Here is a 16,814-nt window from a genome sequence, read left to right on the forward strand (position 1 = left end):
TCATGGGCCGCATAACAATGTTTCGGTCAATGACAGACCACGTCTACCATGGTGGTCCCTTAAGATTAGTGCTGTATAGCCTAGGTGTGTGGTAGGCTATACCATCTAGGTTTGTGCAAGTACACTCTATGATGTTCACACAACAATGAAATCACCTCACAATGCATTTCTCAGAATGTATCCCAGTCATTAAGCAACACATGACTGTACTTGCAAGAGATTACTGCTATGGAATATAAAATGTTTGTGCAGCAGATAATCTAGACAAAAAGAATTCTATTCAATTAATCTAACCCAATTTTGCAAATTCTGAGCCTGTATGTCCATAATGAGAGGAAGTATGTTACTGCAGGTAGAACCTGGGCTCATAGTCAGACTTCCTGAGTTCATATCTTGATTCCATGACTTTCCAGTGGTGGCACCTGGGCAAGAAACTTACCCTCTATGCAGCCCAGTTTCCCTCAAAGGATCATTATGAGGATTAAGTAAGATGATATAGGTAAAGTATTAGAACACAGCCTGGCATACGATCGTAATTGTTACTGTTAACATTATATTATTGTGCAATTTCTATTTTTTGTCCTAAGTTTATTTTCTGCTTCTAGATAGCTTCACATTCATGTCAAAGGTGAAAATACTTTTGGAGATCCGATATTGCTAGCTACCTTTAAAACTAAAGTGCTGGCACAATGTAATTGCTTAGAAGTATTCAGAAATAACTTTTGTTGTCATAGTGTTTACAAATTTTATTATCAACTTAAGAAATATCTCTTCCAAAATAACATGTTGATGGGAAAAGTATTTGTAAATTTTTTCCTTAGGATTCAAAAGAGGCGTCTATTGCCTCATATTATCGTACAGTATTACTGAGGGTGCAGATTAACTTTATCATACTGGAATAAACTCATGATTTTCCTTCATGTATCATTAAAAAATAAACAAAAACACGTAAAGATTAAGCTCACATATAAAAGTATTCCTTTCTAAGAGAGTTTTATTTTCAGAGCATTGGAATAAGAAGTAACAGTTTGTGTTCAAAGTGCTGTTGTAATAGTGTTGACGTTCAGCTTGTGTGTACCAAGACAGCCATACTGCTTGTGAAAGCCTGGAAATACTTCCATGCCATTGGTAAAGTAAAATGATATTATAGATGCATTACTTCAAACTAACTATCATAGGACAACACAACCACTGAGAAATGGAGTTCTGTCCTGGCAACACCTGAAAAATATCTGGAACGTTATCTGCCGTTTGGGCTGAGGTCACATCCTTTGAAACACTCTTGTGCTTTAACAGAATCGTCACTTTGTCATTATCCTTGAGTTATATACAGTTACAATTGGTCATCCATAGAAAGAAAAATAAACCTTGACCTAATGCTCCAGCTTATAAGAAATTAACTCAAAATAGACCATGGACTTAAATGTAAACTTTAAACCTGCAGAAAAGGAGGGGGGAGAAAACACGAGAAGATCTTTAGGACTCAGGACTAGGCAGAGTTTTTAGTCTTGACATCAAAAGCACGATCTCTGAAAGGGAAAATTGATACGTTAGACTTCATCAAAATTTTAAAAGGTTTTGCTCTGAGAAGGACCCTATTAAGAAGGTGAAAGATAAACCACAGACTGGGAGAAAATATTTGCAAACCACACATCAGACAGAGGACTTGTTTCCGGACTATATAAAGAAATTTCAAAATTCAACGGTGAAAAACAGACAACACAATTTGAAAATGAGCAAAAGACATGAAGAGGCAGGTCACTGAAGAAGATATACAGAGGGCAAATGAGCCCATGCAAAGATGTTCAACAGCTTTAGCCATTAGGGAAATGCAAATGAAAACCACAATGAGGGCCATGCTCGTGGCCCACTGATTAAGTTCGCATGCTCCACTTTCGTGGCGGGTGGTTCACCAGTTCAGATCCTGGGTGCGGACCTACACACCACTCTTCAAGCCACACTGTGGCAGCACGCCACATAGAAGAACTAGAATGACTTCCAACTAGGATATGCAGCTATGTTCTGGCACTTTGGGGAGAAAAGAGAAAAAAAAAGAGGAAGGTTGGCAACAGATGTTAGCTCAGGGTCAGTCTTCTTCATCAAGAAAAAAAAAGAAAACCACAATGAGATATCACCACACACCTATAAGAATGGCTTAAAAAAAAAAAAGAGTAGTGACAACACCAAATTCTTGTGAGGATGCAGAGAAACTGGATCATTCCTACATTGTTGGGGTGAATACAAAATGGCACAGCCACTCTGGAGAGCTGTTTGGCAGTTTCTTAAAATCCTAGATATACAACCCAGCAACTGTACTCCTGGGCATTTATTGCAAAGAAATGAAAACCTGTGTTTTCACAAAAACGTGTACATGAATGCTTATAGCAGCCTTTTAATCTCTATGTACTGCAATGGGGTTATCTCTATATTTTTTTAGTGGAAAAAAAAAGCAAGCTGCAGAACAACGTATATAGTATGCTACACTAATCTAAGAAAGGGGGTAATAGGAACATATATGCATATATATGTATATATATATAAACATAATAGAAAAACAAACAAAAACTAATGAAAATAATTACCTGTGGGGGAAGAATAGAGGAGAAAGGACAAAGATGGAATTTAGTCCTCTCTGAATGTACCTTGTTTTATAATTTTGACATTGGAACTCTATAAATGTTTTACATAGTTAGAAAACGAACTTAAATTAAAAAACACCCCTAAAAATAAGGAAAAAGAGATAGCAGGAGAGGAATTCGATCTAGCAAGTTTAGACAACTTTTTAAAGGAATTCTGCTCAAGAGTAGGAATGAGCTGGAGCAATAGTTCATGAGGGAACGTAAACTGGTGGATTTTTTTTCTTAAGATGGGAAAAAGTCTGCTGGAGGGATGTTCTGGATCCGAGCTGGTGCCGGATTACAGGGACTCACTTTGGGTAGGAGCACGGAGAGCTGGAAGTAACGGGAGAGAAGGTGGTGTCCGTGGGTACAGATATTGGTAGGTGGCGGCTGTGGTGGGAGGAGTCTGTGAAAGAACTCTTTTAATTGCTTCCGTTTTCTCCCTGAGATGGAAAGCAAGGTTATCACCTGACGTGAGAATGCGGATCAGGGAGACTCCTAGTTGTCGGAGGAAGGGGGAGAGTCTTGTAAGAGAGCTGAAGTGTGAACAGACGAGGGGATGCAGCCTGATTGCCAGGCGGCGAGAAGGCAGGCCACTCGAGGCTGCTAATCCTGAATCTAACCTGAGATGTGGTCAGTGAGGTTGCATGATTTTCTCTAGCCATGTCCACCAGCACGTGTGAGAAACAACAACGTACACAAGGAGGCATGTTCAAGAATGTTACTGACCGCCTTCTGAACTCTTTTATCCCTACCAATAAAAATTATAGAATACCAAGGAGAGTATTATGCTTAGAATGTAATTTCCTTATTTTTTTAAAGATTGGCACCTGAGCTAACATCTGTTGCCAATCTTCTTTTTTTTTTTCTTCTTCCCAAAGCCCCCCAGTACATAGTTGTGTATTCTAGTTGTAGGTCCTTTTGGGTCTGCTATGTGGGACACGAGCTCAGTGTAGCTTTTTTTTTTTTTTTTTTTTTGAGGAAGATTACCCCTGAACTAGCATCTGCCACCAATCCTCCTCTTTTTGCTGAGGAAGACTGGCCCTGAGCTAACATCTGCTTCCTCTATTTTATGTGGGACGCCTGCCACAGCATGGCTTGACAAGTGGTGCCATGTCCACACCCAGGATCTGAACCAGTGAACCCCCGACTGCTGAAGCGGAGTGAGTGAACTTAACTGCTGCACTGCCTGGCATCCCCTCAGCATGGTTTGATGAATGGTGCTAGGTCCGTGCCCAGGATCTGAACTGGGGAAACCCTGGGCCACCAAAGCAGAGCACAGGAGCTTAACCACTTGGCCACAGGGTCAACTCCTAGAATGCACTTTCTTAAAATGAACTTAATTCTTTGTCTTCTCAGTGTTGACCCCATCAGTGGACCTAATTTTGAGATGTTGGAGAGTATAAGGTGACATGACTGTGCTCAGAGCAAAAGAGCTACTTCAGGATTCCTACGTTATTGTTCTAAATTTAAAAAAAAAAAAAAAAACTGGATAGTAATCTTTAGTTTGTGGTTTCTTGATGATCACATATGCACTTGTAATGATTATTTTATAGACTTAATCTAGAGCTATCTCCTGTAAATTAACTTTTGCATTCACCTCCAAATAGATGACTTTTCAGACCAAGATGCCAGTTATGAAAGAAACGGAAATAATTCTCATCTACCTTGGAGACCCAAAAAGACAACAGAAGAAGTGGCAATAATGAGAGACAAAATGACCTCAGGTACTGTGTGGCGGAATCAATTCCCACCTTAAAGGGTGCACAGACTGAATTAATGCTGAAATGTGTCATCATAACACTCACCCAATAAATATTCCTTGCCTTCTATTTTGTCTGACCTTAATATTTCAGTCTTTGCTTTCAGTTTATATATACTTATTTTCTTGATATGTCTTTGGCCATCTTCTTTTCACATATGCCCAAATAAAAGACAAGGTTTTCTTCCCAAGAAAAAGAGAGACTTCTTAAAGAAGACTCTGGAGCTTCTTTTTAAAAAAAAGTCTTCTTAAAAAGTCCTTGCAAAGTCTTTCAGATTGTGGCTTTCTCTCTCATTTTTTTTTAATTTGAAAAATAAATACTATTTGGGGAAGATGCATTAGCCTGAAATGACCTCAATCAATATAACTGATGGATGACTACTATAGAGATCATCTGACAGAATGAGTGAAAAAAGAGACAAATTTAAAGTGGATCTAGTGATTATTGTTAGTGGTGTGACCTCACAACTTCAAGTTTTAGATGTCCTTGTCAACAAGCCTTTAAGTATCCCTTAAAAGAGCAATTTAGAAAGTGGTGGTTGTAGAGACATGAATATATATCTAAAGAACAAATGTAAAAATCAGCTTTTCTGGCTGCTTTGTAAATGGTACTTTTAAGTTGGAGAAAAAGTGTTTAGTGGTTGTGTTCGATGGAATAAAAGATGACATATTCTGGAAAACTGTTAAAAAATTCCAAAAATTGTTCTGACTAAAATGAAAGCAATAGTGTTGAAGACACTGTGAAAAGCTTGAATAAAGCCATATCATGAAACGTGAGTTTCATGAGAGCAATGCTTCTAAATTAATATACTACTTTATATAACGTGATTTTAAATATGCCTTTCTACAACTAAATTACTAAATTAAATAAGTGGACGTTTGACTGTTTCACCTATATTCTTCAAGTTTATATAGTTATTTGCCCCAAAATAACTTTTTAAAAACCTCATTGAGAAAAGAGGAGATCGCCTTATTTGGGGGTTGCCTTACATTTATGTATGTATGGTCCTTTAAAAATTTCGTGACACTTTGTTGTAAGTGTGTCCCTATTAAATTTCACATAATTAGATCTAATTATTTTACCCACTCTGAGAATTTTCTTATAGTGGAGTTTATCACATTTAATTTTAATAACATATCATTTCTTGCCTTGTTCTATGCTTTCTGGTTCCTTGCTACTTTCTTCTGTCTTTTGTTGAAATTTTGCTCTTCAATATTCTTTTAATTGTTTACCTTCAAGAAGTTGTTGTTTTTAAAAACACATTCTTATACCTACGTTTTTCTAATTGTCTGGCTCAGGAATGAAACAGTCTCTTTTGAAACCCGTGTATAGGAGTATGCAGCATGTGAGTTTTCCCTTCCTCACCATCACTCCCTCGGTTTTGTTAGTATATTCTGTGGGGTTTTTTTCTGATTATTGTTATATTAAATTATTTTTTATATTATACAACTTCTCTTAAGAAGACTTAAAAAACTTTTATCAAAGCCACATTTCCAACAACTTAGAACTTATATCTATTTTAACTGGTTTCATATTTATCACCAGTCATTTTGTACCCTAACTTTACGTTTCTTGAGTTCTTAATTTTGTCTCATCTCTATTCCAATCGTTTTTTCAAGAAAGATATATTGTTGGAAATATTTTAGGAACTGGTGAATAGTCAAGAGGTCTTTCTTGTCCCTTCCCAATAAGCCATATTCTAGCAGGGTGTACAAGTTAAAACAAAAGCCAAAATGGTAGTTTAAACAAAACAACAGTTCATTTCTCTTTCACATAACAGTCTCAGCAAGCAGTCCAGGGCTGACAGGACAGCTCCCCGCTTTACCGGCCCAAGCCATCATCAACTTGGAACTTCCATCTCATGGGTCTATGAAAGCTCCCCCAACACCCAGTTCAAATTCCAGCAAGCGGGATAGGGAGAAGGGAAAATGAGGGGCCTGATCCTTTTTTTTAAGAGCATAGATGAAATCGCACCGTTTACTTCTTCTCAGATCCCATTGGCCAGGACGTGGTCACATGGCCACACCGTGGCATGCAAGGAAGGCTGGGAAATGTAGTCCTTAGCTGGGTGACTAGGTTCCCATAGAAGAAAAGGAGGGTATAGTGGGGAATAACCAACAGTCTGAAATGAAAGGGATTTAGTTCCTTCATCACAGTCTTCCCCTCAAAACCCTGTAGACATCATTCTCTAGTCTTTTGGCATTTAATGCTACAGTGGAAAAGACTAAGGTTAGCCTTTTTTTTTTTAATAGTAGCTTTTTCCCCCCTATCAGGTTGCTTGTAGAATTTTTTAATCCTTGTAATACAGAAATTTTCTTAGCATGTATCTAGGTTACTTTTTACTGATTTTTCCTTGAATGTGATGTTGTACATGCACATCTTTCTTGACACAGGCAAGTTTTATTCTATTCTACCTATTTATCAGCTCTATTTCATTTGTTCTGGTTTTGTCCTTGAGAAATACCAGTTATCTATGGGCTGTATTGTAGGTTTATGTCCTCCATATCTTTCCTGTCATTCTTTTAAATGAAAAGAATGGTCTTGTATTTATCACTCCTGTTGCATTCTAGGAGAACTCCTCACATTTATCCTCCATATCATTTATTTGATTTCCTCCAATCATTGATTTGATTTTTCCACATCAGTTCTATTCTGTATTACCTCCATTGTGGATTTTAATTTTTCTGTAGCATTTTAGTTTCCTTGAAATCCTCTAATATCATTTATTTCTCTTTTAATCGAGCTCATTCTTGTGCATTTTAGCTTCAGTTGGTTTATCTTTAAGATTTTCTGTTCCTATTAAGGATGTTAAATAGCTTTCTGAAATATTTTTCTGGATTTTTCTGCTGATAATTTTCAGAGGTGTACTTTCTTCTGAGTCCTCTGGATTCAGTTCCCGGGTTCTAGAGTGCTATTCATAGGCTCCCTCTTGTTGTTTTTTCCTTACCTTTTAAGGCAAGGTCTGTCCAAATGTTTTTCAGTAGACCAAGAAATTGGATCACCCTTAGTTTAGTAGACTATTGGCTTTTCTAGTGGTCATAGCCCCTTTTCAGAGCTACAGTTGAAGTGCAGGTTCAGTTTCCTGTTCCCAGCAAGCTGTTGACCTAATGACCCTACTCTGAGATGACTTTTTTTCACAACTCTACAGACATGGCTTTAATTTTCAGGTCATTAAATATTATTATACCCATTCTACAGATGAGACGACTAAGAAGTTAAGTCTCTTTCTCAAGGCTTCATAGTGACTGTACAAAGTGGTAACCTTCAGTAACCTCTGAAGCCCAGGCCTTTTGACTCAAGATCCCCTTTTTTTTCTACCCTCCATCCTGTTTGCCCAGATAGAAAGACATAGCGTCTGATCAGAAGGACATCTCAGAACTCTGTCCTCTCCCAGCAGTAGTAGCTGCAATGATTTTGCTGCTAAATATACTTACCAGTTCAGTGAGCAACAGAGGGGACACTGCAAGAAAAGATAGAGAGGGCAAAGTAAGCTTGCTATAGCCAGGTAAATTTTAATGGGTCTGGAGTTCATGCCTTGAAAGAAGTCAACCTACGTTAATAGCAACTAGGCACGTTAACACACTGATGTTGCCTTCAGATTATGGTTTTCTTACTAGAAAATGTGGAAAGAGAATGAAAGCAATAATGGTGATCTGGTCGAATGTTGTAAATGATCACTTTCCAAAAGTCTATCAGAAGTGTGCTCCAATTTATTAATAAAGAGCTCCTCCTTTTGGCAAAATTATGAAGCATATATTTCTGTTTATATGTCTGCCACTTTATGATTGATTTGATTTAATATTTCTTTTTATACAGAGGGTCTTTGAAGAGTAAGCAAATGGATCAGACATTAGTGATTTGTAATGCTTCAACCCCAGAATTCTAGCTTGTCTACAGATTTATCAACAGTGGGAAATGATCACTTTGATTTCCTATGTAAAACAATTTGCATTCTTTTTAGCAAGACATCCTCAATAAGACATCCTCAAATAAAATAGAAAGAAATATTTCTATCCTAGGCTTTGATTTGAACTTAATCTGATTTCTTTTTTCTATGGTAGCCACTCATCATTCAACCACATGTCACCAACCTGCTCATCCTAATCATGTAAGTACTTACCTTCACAATACACATCTTGGAATATTATTCTTTTTGTCCTTCCTGGTGGGTCCTGCCAGGACTCTCCTCTGTGTCACAGAGTGCTCTGGATATAGTTTTCTAATAAGGAAAGGAAAGTACTTAAGTGCAGGAAAGAATCAGGTTTAATGGGTGCTTTACTAAAGAAAATTTTAAAGCCTGTCTTTGGTTTTCATGTTAGTATAATTATCATTTGTTGGTTGGTTGGTTGCTTATTCCCTGTTTCAATCCAAAAAGGACTTGTGATATCTTACAAAAATATATGCAATGCAGTAAAATTTATTTTTAAAAAAAAAAGGGAAAAGAAAGAAATGAGTGAAAAGAAAATAAAGGTAGAAACTCTGCTTAATCTATAAAATTTTACCTTCAAGAAATTTCTCAGCCTTCTTGCCTTTGTGTCCTACATAGAAACCTTTCAGTGGATGTCTAAATAGAGATTTGCATTTATTTGATCCACTGCAAAAAATAAGTGTTTCCAGCAGTATAAAAGAGAACAGCGATGAAGTGAAAATGTGTACACTCAGCGCTCTGTATCCGCGGGTTCTGCGTCCCCAGATTCAACCAACTGTGATGGAAAGGCCTGCGATGGTTGCATCTGTACTGAACATGCAGACTTTTTACTTGTCATTTTCCCCTAAACAATACAGTATAACAACTTTTTACATAGCATTTATGCTGTATTAGGTATTATAAGTAATCTAGAGATGAGTTAAAGTATACGGGAGGATGCACATAGGTTATATGCAAATACTACACCATTTTATATAAGAGACTTGAGCACCCCCAGATTTTGGTATCCGCAGGGGTCCTGGAACCAATCCCCTGAGGATACAGAGGGATGGCTGTATTTTTTAAGTGACGTTGTGCAAAATACCCACCAACATTGCTTAAAAGGTTACCAGAAAGAAAGAAAGCAAAGGTGGTTGGCTGTAGGAATTCTCAGAGGCTTCATATGCCCCAAACCTACCCACTTCTCATCATCTTCACCATTATCCCACCCCAGGCCAAGCCACCATCATCTCCCATCTAAACTTTTCATCTGCCTCCTCCTGAGCTCCCTGCTTCCCCTCTTGGCCCTTTTCTGTCAGTTCTCAACACAGCAGTCAGAAGGATCCTTCACAACACAAGTCAGATCATGCTACTGCTCCTCAAAGCCCCCAGTGTCTTCCCATGTCATTCAGAGTAAAATCATACTCTTCCCAATTGCATGACATATAACATGCTCTCCCCACACCCATCTCTCATTCCCACCCCACCCCCAGGATCTTTTTGATCTCCCCAGTGCCACCTTTTGGTCACCCAGCCGCTTTGTTCTTCCTGAAACAAGCCCAGCAGGCTGTGGCCTCAGGGCCTTTGCACTTCTCAAATGCCCTCCTCCAATATATTGGCAGAGCCTTCTCTCTCCCTTCATTCAACTCTCAGCAAAAATGCCCTCTCCTGACATCTGAGCACCTTTCTCTTCAATATGCTTACCCTTATTTTATCTTCATGGCATTTATTCAGTATATGATCTAATTTGTCTCTCTGTCTCCACCACTAAAATGGAGGCTCCATGAGGCAAGAACTTGGCTCATTTTCTTCATGGCTGTATCCCCAGTTCCCCAGAACATTGCCCAGCACATGGTAGAAGCTTAATTATCATCTGTTGAATGGTTGACAGTGAATAACTAATGTACTTGTGAATCCTCAAGAGGGTGATATATTATACCGCTTTCTCAAAATGGTTTGAGATCTTTTTGAGAGAAATGCCTCCTAATGTCTCACAGGACATGGGAGTCCAGAGCAATTTTGGAAACACTGTCCAAATTATTCATTATTTGGTAAAATCAGATTCAGCCTTTTCCTCTGCATATTTTATCTGTTAGTCCAAGCTCTTGTGCCATCCCATCAGCTCGTTTCCTTCAAGACTCCCCGAAGTCACACAGCAGGGAACATCAGTCACGTCTGTACCTACCAGCCAGCCTGGCCCTGGGAAACCGGAGCTCGCCAGGCCTGCATCTGGAACGCACGCTGAAGACGCTCTGGTAGAAATAACTTCAAGCCCCACAGAGCGCTCGCCGGCAGATGTCGTCACCTCTCGTCCACAAGCATCATTTCAGAAAGCATCTGAGCAGGTAAACACGGAAAATTGAAGTCACAACGGGGTACCTTTGTGACACTGAAAAAGCACTTTGATTCTTTCCTTCTGTTTTGGTGATGTTTGAGAATAGAGATGCTAGGAAGGGGCCACCCTTTACCTCGCAGCAGAAGTGCACCTAAGCAGGCCTGATGGACAAGCATATATTCCAACTAAAAGCAAAACCAGAACAAGCCCATGAAAATATTCCACAGTGGGCTTTACGCCCATTTCCACACTTAATGTCTTATTATTATTTAATGCTATTATATTTAGTGCTTTGGATGGGGAGGAAGCTTTGCTCATCTGCCACACTTTATCAGCAGCAGCAAACCCTTCTAGACAATTCCTCCTACTCACCAACTCAACTCTTTCACCTTTCTTCCATTTTTCCCACAAACATAAATAAAAAGGCAAAGCCACTTTGACAGTGTAGACCAAATAAAATTATCCTGCTCCTCCCCATTTTTTTTTAACACAAGCCCTACCTATGTGCAATCTCGCCTTTCCCTGTGAGAGAGAGTCCTGTTGACTCTGGGTCTGCTTTCAGTGATAATGGAAACTAGATGGTCACTGTAGTCTCAGTCAGCATTTTGTTCTCCTAGGAAAGAAAAACTGACCTACAGAAGCTTGAACAAAGGGTGTTTTGTTTTCCTTGAATGAAGAGAAGTCTAAAGTGTAGAGTATCCAAAAGAGGCTTCAGATAAATTATTGGAAACATTGAGAGAATGTAGTGATGTTGCTGAATACCAGATCAGTATACTAAAGCTAACTGTATTTTTACATATGGGCAACAATCAGTAGGAAATTGGATTTTAAAAAAAGATACTACAGTGAGTACCTAGGAGTACATCTAATCAAAGATATACAGAACCTCTATGGAGACAAGAATAAAGCTTTATTAAGAGACATTAGAAAAAGGCTAAGTGAGTGGTGAGATTTCCTGTGATCCAGCCCACGGTACACATTCTGCTCTAAAAGATCAAACAAGGCACCCTCAGGGACCTTCCTGGCTGCAGCTGGAATGGCTTTAATAAGAGCCTGACTGCCATCGGCAAACATGCAGGTGGATGGCAACTGTGTCTCGCTTACATCTTCATTCCTATGCATTTATACTTCAATCCCAAAGTATAAAACCAAACTTGGGTGGTCCTCAATTCTAAGGTCACTCGACACCTGATCCAACCTCCTACAAACCCTGCGAGTCCGGAATAACCCTATTCAATTGTATGGTCCATGAGGTCGGGATCATAACCGACCTTAACTGCTCAAACCCCTGAGCCTGACAGTAGGCATTGGATAAGGGTTTACTGAATGCATGATTGAATTAAGCAATAAGTGGGCTGTCCTCCAGAAATCAGACCAGGTGTTTGGCATAAACAGATTTTCTCAGGGTTGGGCTTCAGTTCAAAAGAAGTAGCCTCTCCAGGTTTGGACCCACACCCAGTGTTCGGGGGTTTGTTTTCTCAGAGAGGTTTTCTGCCTCCCACCGCCTGCTGTGTGGTATTTCAAGTACTTCCCTCTTGAACGTGAACTCTTGAACGGAATGAACACAGAGGGAAACCTGAGAGGACAAACATACTTCTGAATAGAAAAACTTGCTTCTGTTGTTTTGATTTCAAGATTTCCCTCACTTTTGATCATGGCCGGGAGACTTAAACTTACTCTTATAAATCATATTTCCAGACTCCCTGGTCCTTGGATCAATCATTGGATAACCTTGTTATCCATTTTCTCCACTATATGGAAGAAGTGAAAATAAATTCTGTCCATTTGCGGAAAAGCTTCTGACGGCAATCACTGTTTTAGAGAGCCTGTGATTCATAGAGCTTGTACCCTTATCGAAGGTCAACTCTTGTTAAAACAATGTCTCAAACTACTAAAGTGCAATAATTTTATGTAAATAATTTTGACAAAATTCTTTGTCCCCAATAGGTCATAGATGAGATAGCAGGGAACTTTAGCAAAGCAGTTCACGGTTCACCAGCTCACAGCGCACTACAGAAAGCTTGTGAGGTGATGCGGACACTGAAAGCCTTTATGCCCGGATCTTCTGAGTCAGCTCAGGTAAGCAGAGGCTGATTGGGAGGGAGCAAGCCACGACAAAGGGGGAAGAGAGAAAGCGAGAAGATATAATAAAAAAGAAAATGGATAATCTGGAGATTGTGCCCTGTGCAGAATTTAGCATTATGAAACTATTTTGTGGAGACTCAATTTAAATATCAGCAAGCATATTTGTACCTTTAAAAACCTGAAGATTGTGAAAAAATTCATCAGTAGCGACATTCTCAGATACACTGTGTTTGTTTGCTCTTGTTCAGTTACCACGTTACTGCCTTCCTGATACATTTGTTACACGAGATGGTGGGAGACAAAAATAGATCCACTCCCTGCCGCAGATACAGGATACAACCTTGAAACAGGATCAGAAATCAGTACCCCCGTGATATTGGCGTTTATTGCAACCACACTTGCCAATGTTATGTTCGTTTGTAGTTATTCATTGCCTCTTTCTGTTCCCCACACATAAGTAAATTAAGATGGTGGGATTAGTCAGAATTTTAATTTTCTTTTTTCCGTTTCCTATATTTTCAGATATTCTGCAATAAGCATATAAATGCCTTCTGTATTGGGTTTTTTGAACTTTTTAATTACAGAAATAATACATGCTTGTTATTTAAAAGTCAGAACAAAAGCATTTAAAGTAAAAAGCAAGGGCCTCCACCATCTTCTTCCTGCCTGCTAATTCTGTTTTCTGGATATAATCTCTGTTACTAGTTTATTGTTAGTTTGCTGTGCATAACCTTCCAAACTTTTTCCCCGCTTACACAAGTTTGTTGTTTTGATTTTGTTTTGTTTTGTTTTTAACAAAAGTGGAGTTAAAGTATACAAATTTTTCTGCCCCTTGATTTTTTCACTTGACACTGTGTCATGGGTGTCTTCTCATGTCAGTACACATAAATGAACTCATTATTCTTAATGCTCATTTGGATTTTTTTTATTTGTTTACCCTTGCAAATAGTATAGCCACAAACATCTTTGAGAACTTAGGCAAATATTTCTGTGGGATACAGTGCTGGAAATAGAGTTGATGTGCTTTAAAATTTTCCATAGATGATGAAATTGCCCTCCTAAAAGCCATTGTTTTACATTCCCACAAACCGTTTCCCCACACTCTCATTTTTACCAATTTCAAAGGCAAGAAGGAAAAGCATTTTATTGATTACTAAGGAGTTTGAACATCATTTTGTACACTCGTTGGCCATTTTTATATCTCCTCTGAATTGCTTCTTCATGTCCTTCATCCATTTTCCCCGTTGGGTTGACTGTCTTCTCCTTATTTGTTTGTAAGAGAGCTTAATTTACTGTCGGTGTTAACCTTTTGTTGCATACGTTGCAAATATTTTGTGCCCCCATCTGGTTTTTAACTTTGTTTATTGTATCTTTTATTTGCAGAAGTTTTTTAATAAATGTATCTTTGAAAATAAATAACAGTTCAAAACAAAAATACTTGTACCTACAGTGAATATTCAGTAAATATCTGTCAGTTTGCTTAACCTTCTTTTTTTGACTTGTTTTACTTGAAAACAACCTACAGAAAGGAGGATTGGTGTTTTCTGTTTCATCTAGAATTTCTCCTTGATCTCTATTTTAAGTCTGTCTTGAATGCTTTTGGGGCCCTAGATACAAAGGGATAATCGACTCAGTGTTTCAGTCAGCATTGCTCTTTGCCTTGACATTCCTTTTGTTAGCTTAGCTTTGTTAATTAGATATTTGATCTACTTATCACTCAAAAGGGTTATGTCAGTTTCTTAGAATAACCTGAAATACGAATCCTCCCCATAGGTAATATGTAATAATATATTTTCCTTCCCTGCCAAGTTGTAGTATTGCTTTTTTATAAGAATGTATTTGAAATGTGTAAGGAACGCTGAATTCCTTCAAAGAAGAACACAAATCAAGTTAAAACAATCGTAAACAGTTCGGGGGTGTATGTTCGCTTCCTAGAACTCCCAGGTCAGCGTGATCGATTCCCTGGTTTACCTGAAAGGGCACTTACTGAAGAGTCCGTTTCAGAACAGCAGCAGTCTGGGCTTCCACGTCCCCGTGACCGTCTGCCTCTTCCACTCCCCCAACGATGTAGTGCAGGCTGGTGAAGCAGGGCAGCAAAGATCCAAGCCTGACGTTGAGCAGGTAGGTAAAGTATCCGCCAGTGGCCAACTCTGTTTAGAAACTTTTTAATCTTGACAGATCCAGGTATCACACAGCCTCTCCCTAAATCTCTAAAGAGAATTCAGCCCAGTAAGCACCACTGAAAAGACCACTCTGTCAGGTCTGCTCCGGGGTCTTCCTCTCTATTCCACCAGTGAGCCAAGACTACCTAGTGCTGTAAGCCAGTGCAGAGAACTTAGTAAAGTGCTTGGCACATGGTACACACTCAATCAGTTCAATTTGCTATTCATGTGAAAAGATGTTCAACATCATTGTCGTTAGGGAAATGCAAATCAAACCACAATGAGATAGCACTTCCCATCCAAAAAGACAGACAATAACAAATGTTGACAAGGAGGCAGAGAAATTAGAACCTTCGTGCATTGTTGGCTTGTAAAATGACTCAGCCACTTTGGCAAACAGTTTGACAGTTCCTCAAAATGTTGAAATGGAATTACCCTGTGACCCAGCAATTCCAGTCCTTGGAATATACAAACATATGTCCACACTAGAACTTATGTACTCAGGTCATAGCAGCATTATTCAAATAGCCAAATAGCCAAAAAGTGGAAATAAGTGAAATGTCCATGATCTGAGGAATGGATAAATAAAACATGGTATATCCATATGATAGAATATTATTCGGCAACGAAAGAGAGTGAAGTACTGGTGCAACCTGGATGAACCTTGGAAACGTTATGCTAAATGAAAGAAGCCAGTCACAAAGGACTGTATATTGTGATTCCATTTATATGAAATGTCCAGAAGAAGCAAATCTATGGATACTGAATGTAGATCAGTGGTTTCCTAGGACTAGGGGGATGAGGACAGGAGAATGGACAGTGACCGCTACTGGGTGCTGGGTTTATTTTAGGGGAGGTGAAAATGATCTAAAATTAGATCATGTGATAGTTGCACTGTGAATATACTGAAAAACATGGAATTGTTTACTCTGGGTGGATTGTATGTGTGAATTTCATTTCAATAAAGCTGTTTAAAAGAAAAACCTATCATAAACAAGTCTAGGGCAGCTTATATCATAGGGCAAAGAAATATTTCCTTCGGTGGCCCCCTTAGTTGATATGAAGGATGGTGAGTCTTTAGGCAGATGGCAAGTACTTTCTGTGGGTCCTCTCCAGTGAATGTCACCCTTCATTACATCACTGTCAAAATCCTTGCTCCCTGGGGCCGGCCCCATGGCCGAGTGGTTAAGTTCATGGGCTCCGCTTTAGCAGCCCAGGGTTTGGATCCTGGGTGGGGACATGGCACTGCTCAGTAGGCCACGTTGAGGCGGCATCCCACATGCCACAACTAGAAGGATCTACAACTAAAATATACAACTATGTTCCGGGGGGATATGGGGAGAAAAAAGCAGGAAAAAAAAAAAAGAAGAAGATTAGCAACAGTTGTTAGCTCAGGTGCCAATCTTTGAAAAAAAAAATCCTTGCTCCCCTTCCAACCCTCTCAAAATCATTATTTCACTAACACAATACACTGAGGTTACGTGTTGTTTCCCTCTAAATGCAGGTAGAAAATGTGCTGAAAACATCCTTGCTGGCCCTTGGTAGGATGCAGGAAGAATTTCTACAGCAGAATAACTTTTCTGAGTCTTCAGTGACTTTGACCTCTTCGATTGCTACTCTGATGCTGAGCAGGTAACAGAGGAGGAAGGAAGGGGGAGAGTTTCGTTTTAGGTTTTTGACCTTTAGAGAACACACAGAAATTTATTCCCATTTAACTTCTTTTTCATTAGCCAAAACATATCAACTTTGCCTCTGAGCTCTTACACGCTGGGTTACCCAGCACCTGTGAGGTTAGGCTTTCCATCAGCTTCAGCCTTGGAGGAGCTCTTGAATGAACACCCAGAAGTTAATGTCCAGGTGAGTGTGAAATTGATTCTGATCAGAATGAAAATGGGATTTGAGAGCTGTAGGCATTTGGGTGAAAGGAATGCACCATGAAATGTA

At 39.1% G+C, this 16,814-nt stretch overlaps 1 protein-coding gene and 1 long non-coding RNA gene across 7 annotated transcripts in view; one reads left to right on the forward strand and one right to left on the reverse strand.

Moving 5' to 3' along the window:
• PKD1L3 (polycystin 1 like 3, transient receptor potential channel interacting) overlaps positions 1 to 16,814 on the forward strand; it is a 73,281-nt gene that overhangs the window by 4,290 nt on the left and 52,177 nt on the right. For 5 of the 6 annotated variants that reach the window (XR_011538512.1, XM_070613821.1, XM_070613819.1 and 2 more), the window contains exons 3-9: positions 4,229 to 4,345; positions 8,443 to 8,489; positions 10,385 to 10,633; positions 12,571 to 12,702; positions 14,644 to 14,829; positions 16,375 to 16,502; positions 16,601 to 16,727. Coding sequence is in view for 5 of the 6 variants with exons in the window: in XM_070613821.1 (XP_070469922.1) it covers positions 4,229 to 4,345; positions 8,443 to 8,489; positions 10,385 to 10,633; positions 12,571 to 12,702; positions 14,644 to 14,829; positions 16,375 to 16,502; positions 16,601 to 16,727 (986 nt within the window). In the remaining variant the exon portion in view is untranslated. Of the gene's footprint in view, positions 1 to 4,228; positions 4,346 to 8,442; positions 8,490 to 10,384; positions 10,634 to 12,174; positions 12,483 to 12,570; positions 12,703 to 14,643; positions 14,830 to 16,374; positions 16,503 to 16,600; positions 16,728 to 16,814 lie in introns of those variants that run through there. The other variant, XM_070613824.1, reaches the window with a different exon arrangement.
• LOC103551733 (uncharacterized) lies at positions 7,816 to 11,192 on the reverse strand. Its single transcript, XR_545069.2, has 4 exons — positions 11,124 to 11,192; positions 10,474 to 10,625; positions 8,502 to 8,600; positions 7,816 to 7,841 (listed from the first exon to the last, which is right to left on the reverse strand). It is a non-coding gene; the product is annotated as an uncharacterized lncRNA (long non-coding RNA).

This window comes from Equus przewalskii, chromosome 3 (genome assembly GCF_037783145.1).
Source record: "Equus przewalskii isolate Varuska chromosome 3, EquPr2, whole genome shotgun sequence".
In the NCBI taxonomy this organism is placed as follows: Eukaryota; Metazoa; Chordata; class Mammalia; order Perissodactyla; family Equidae; genus Equus; species Equus przewalskii.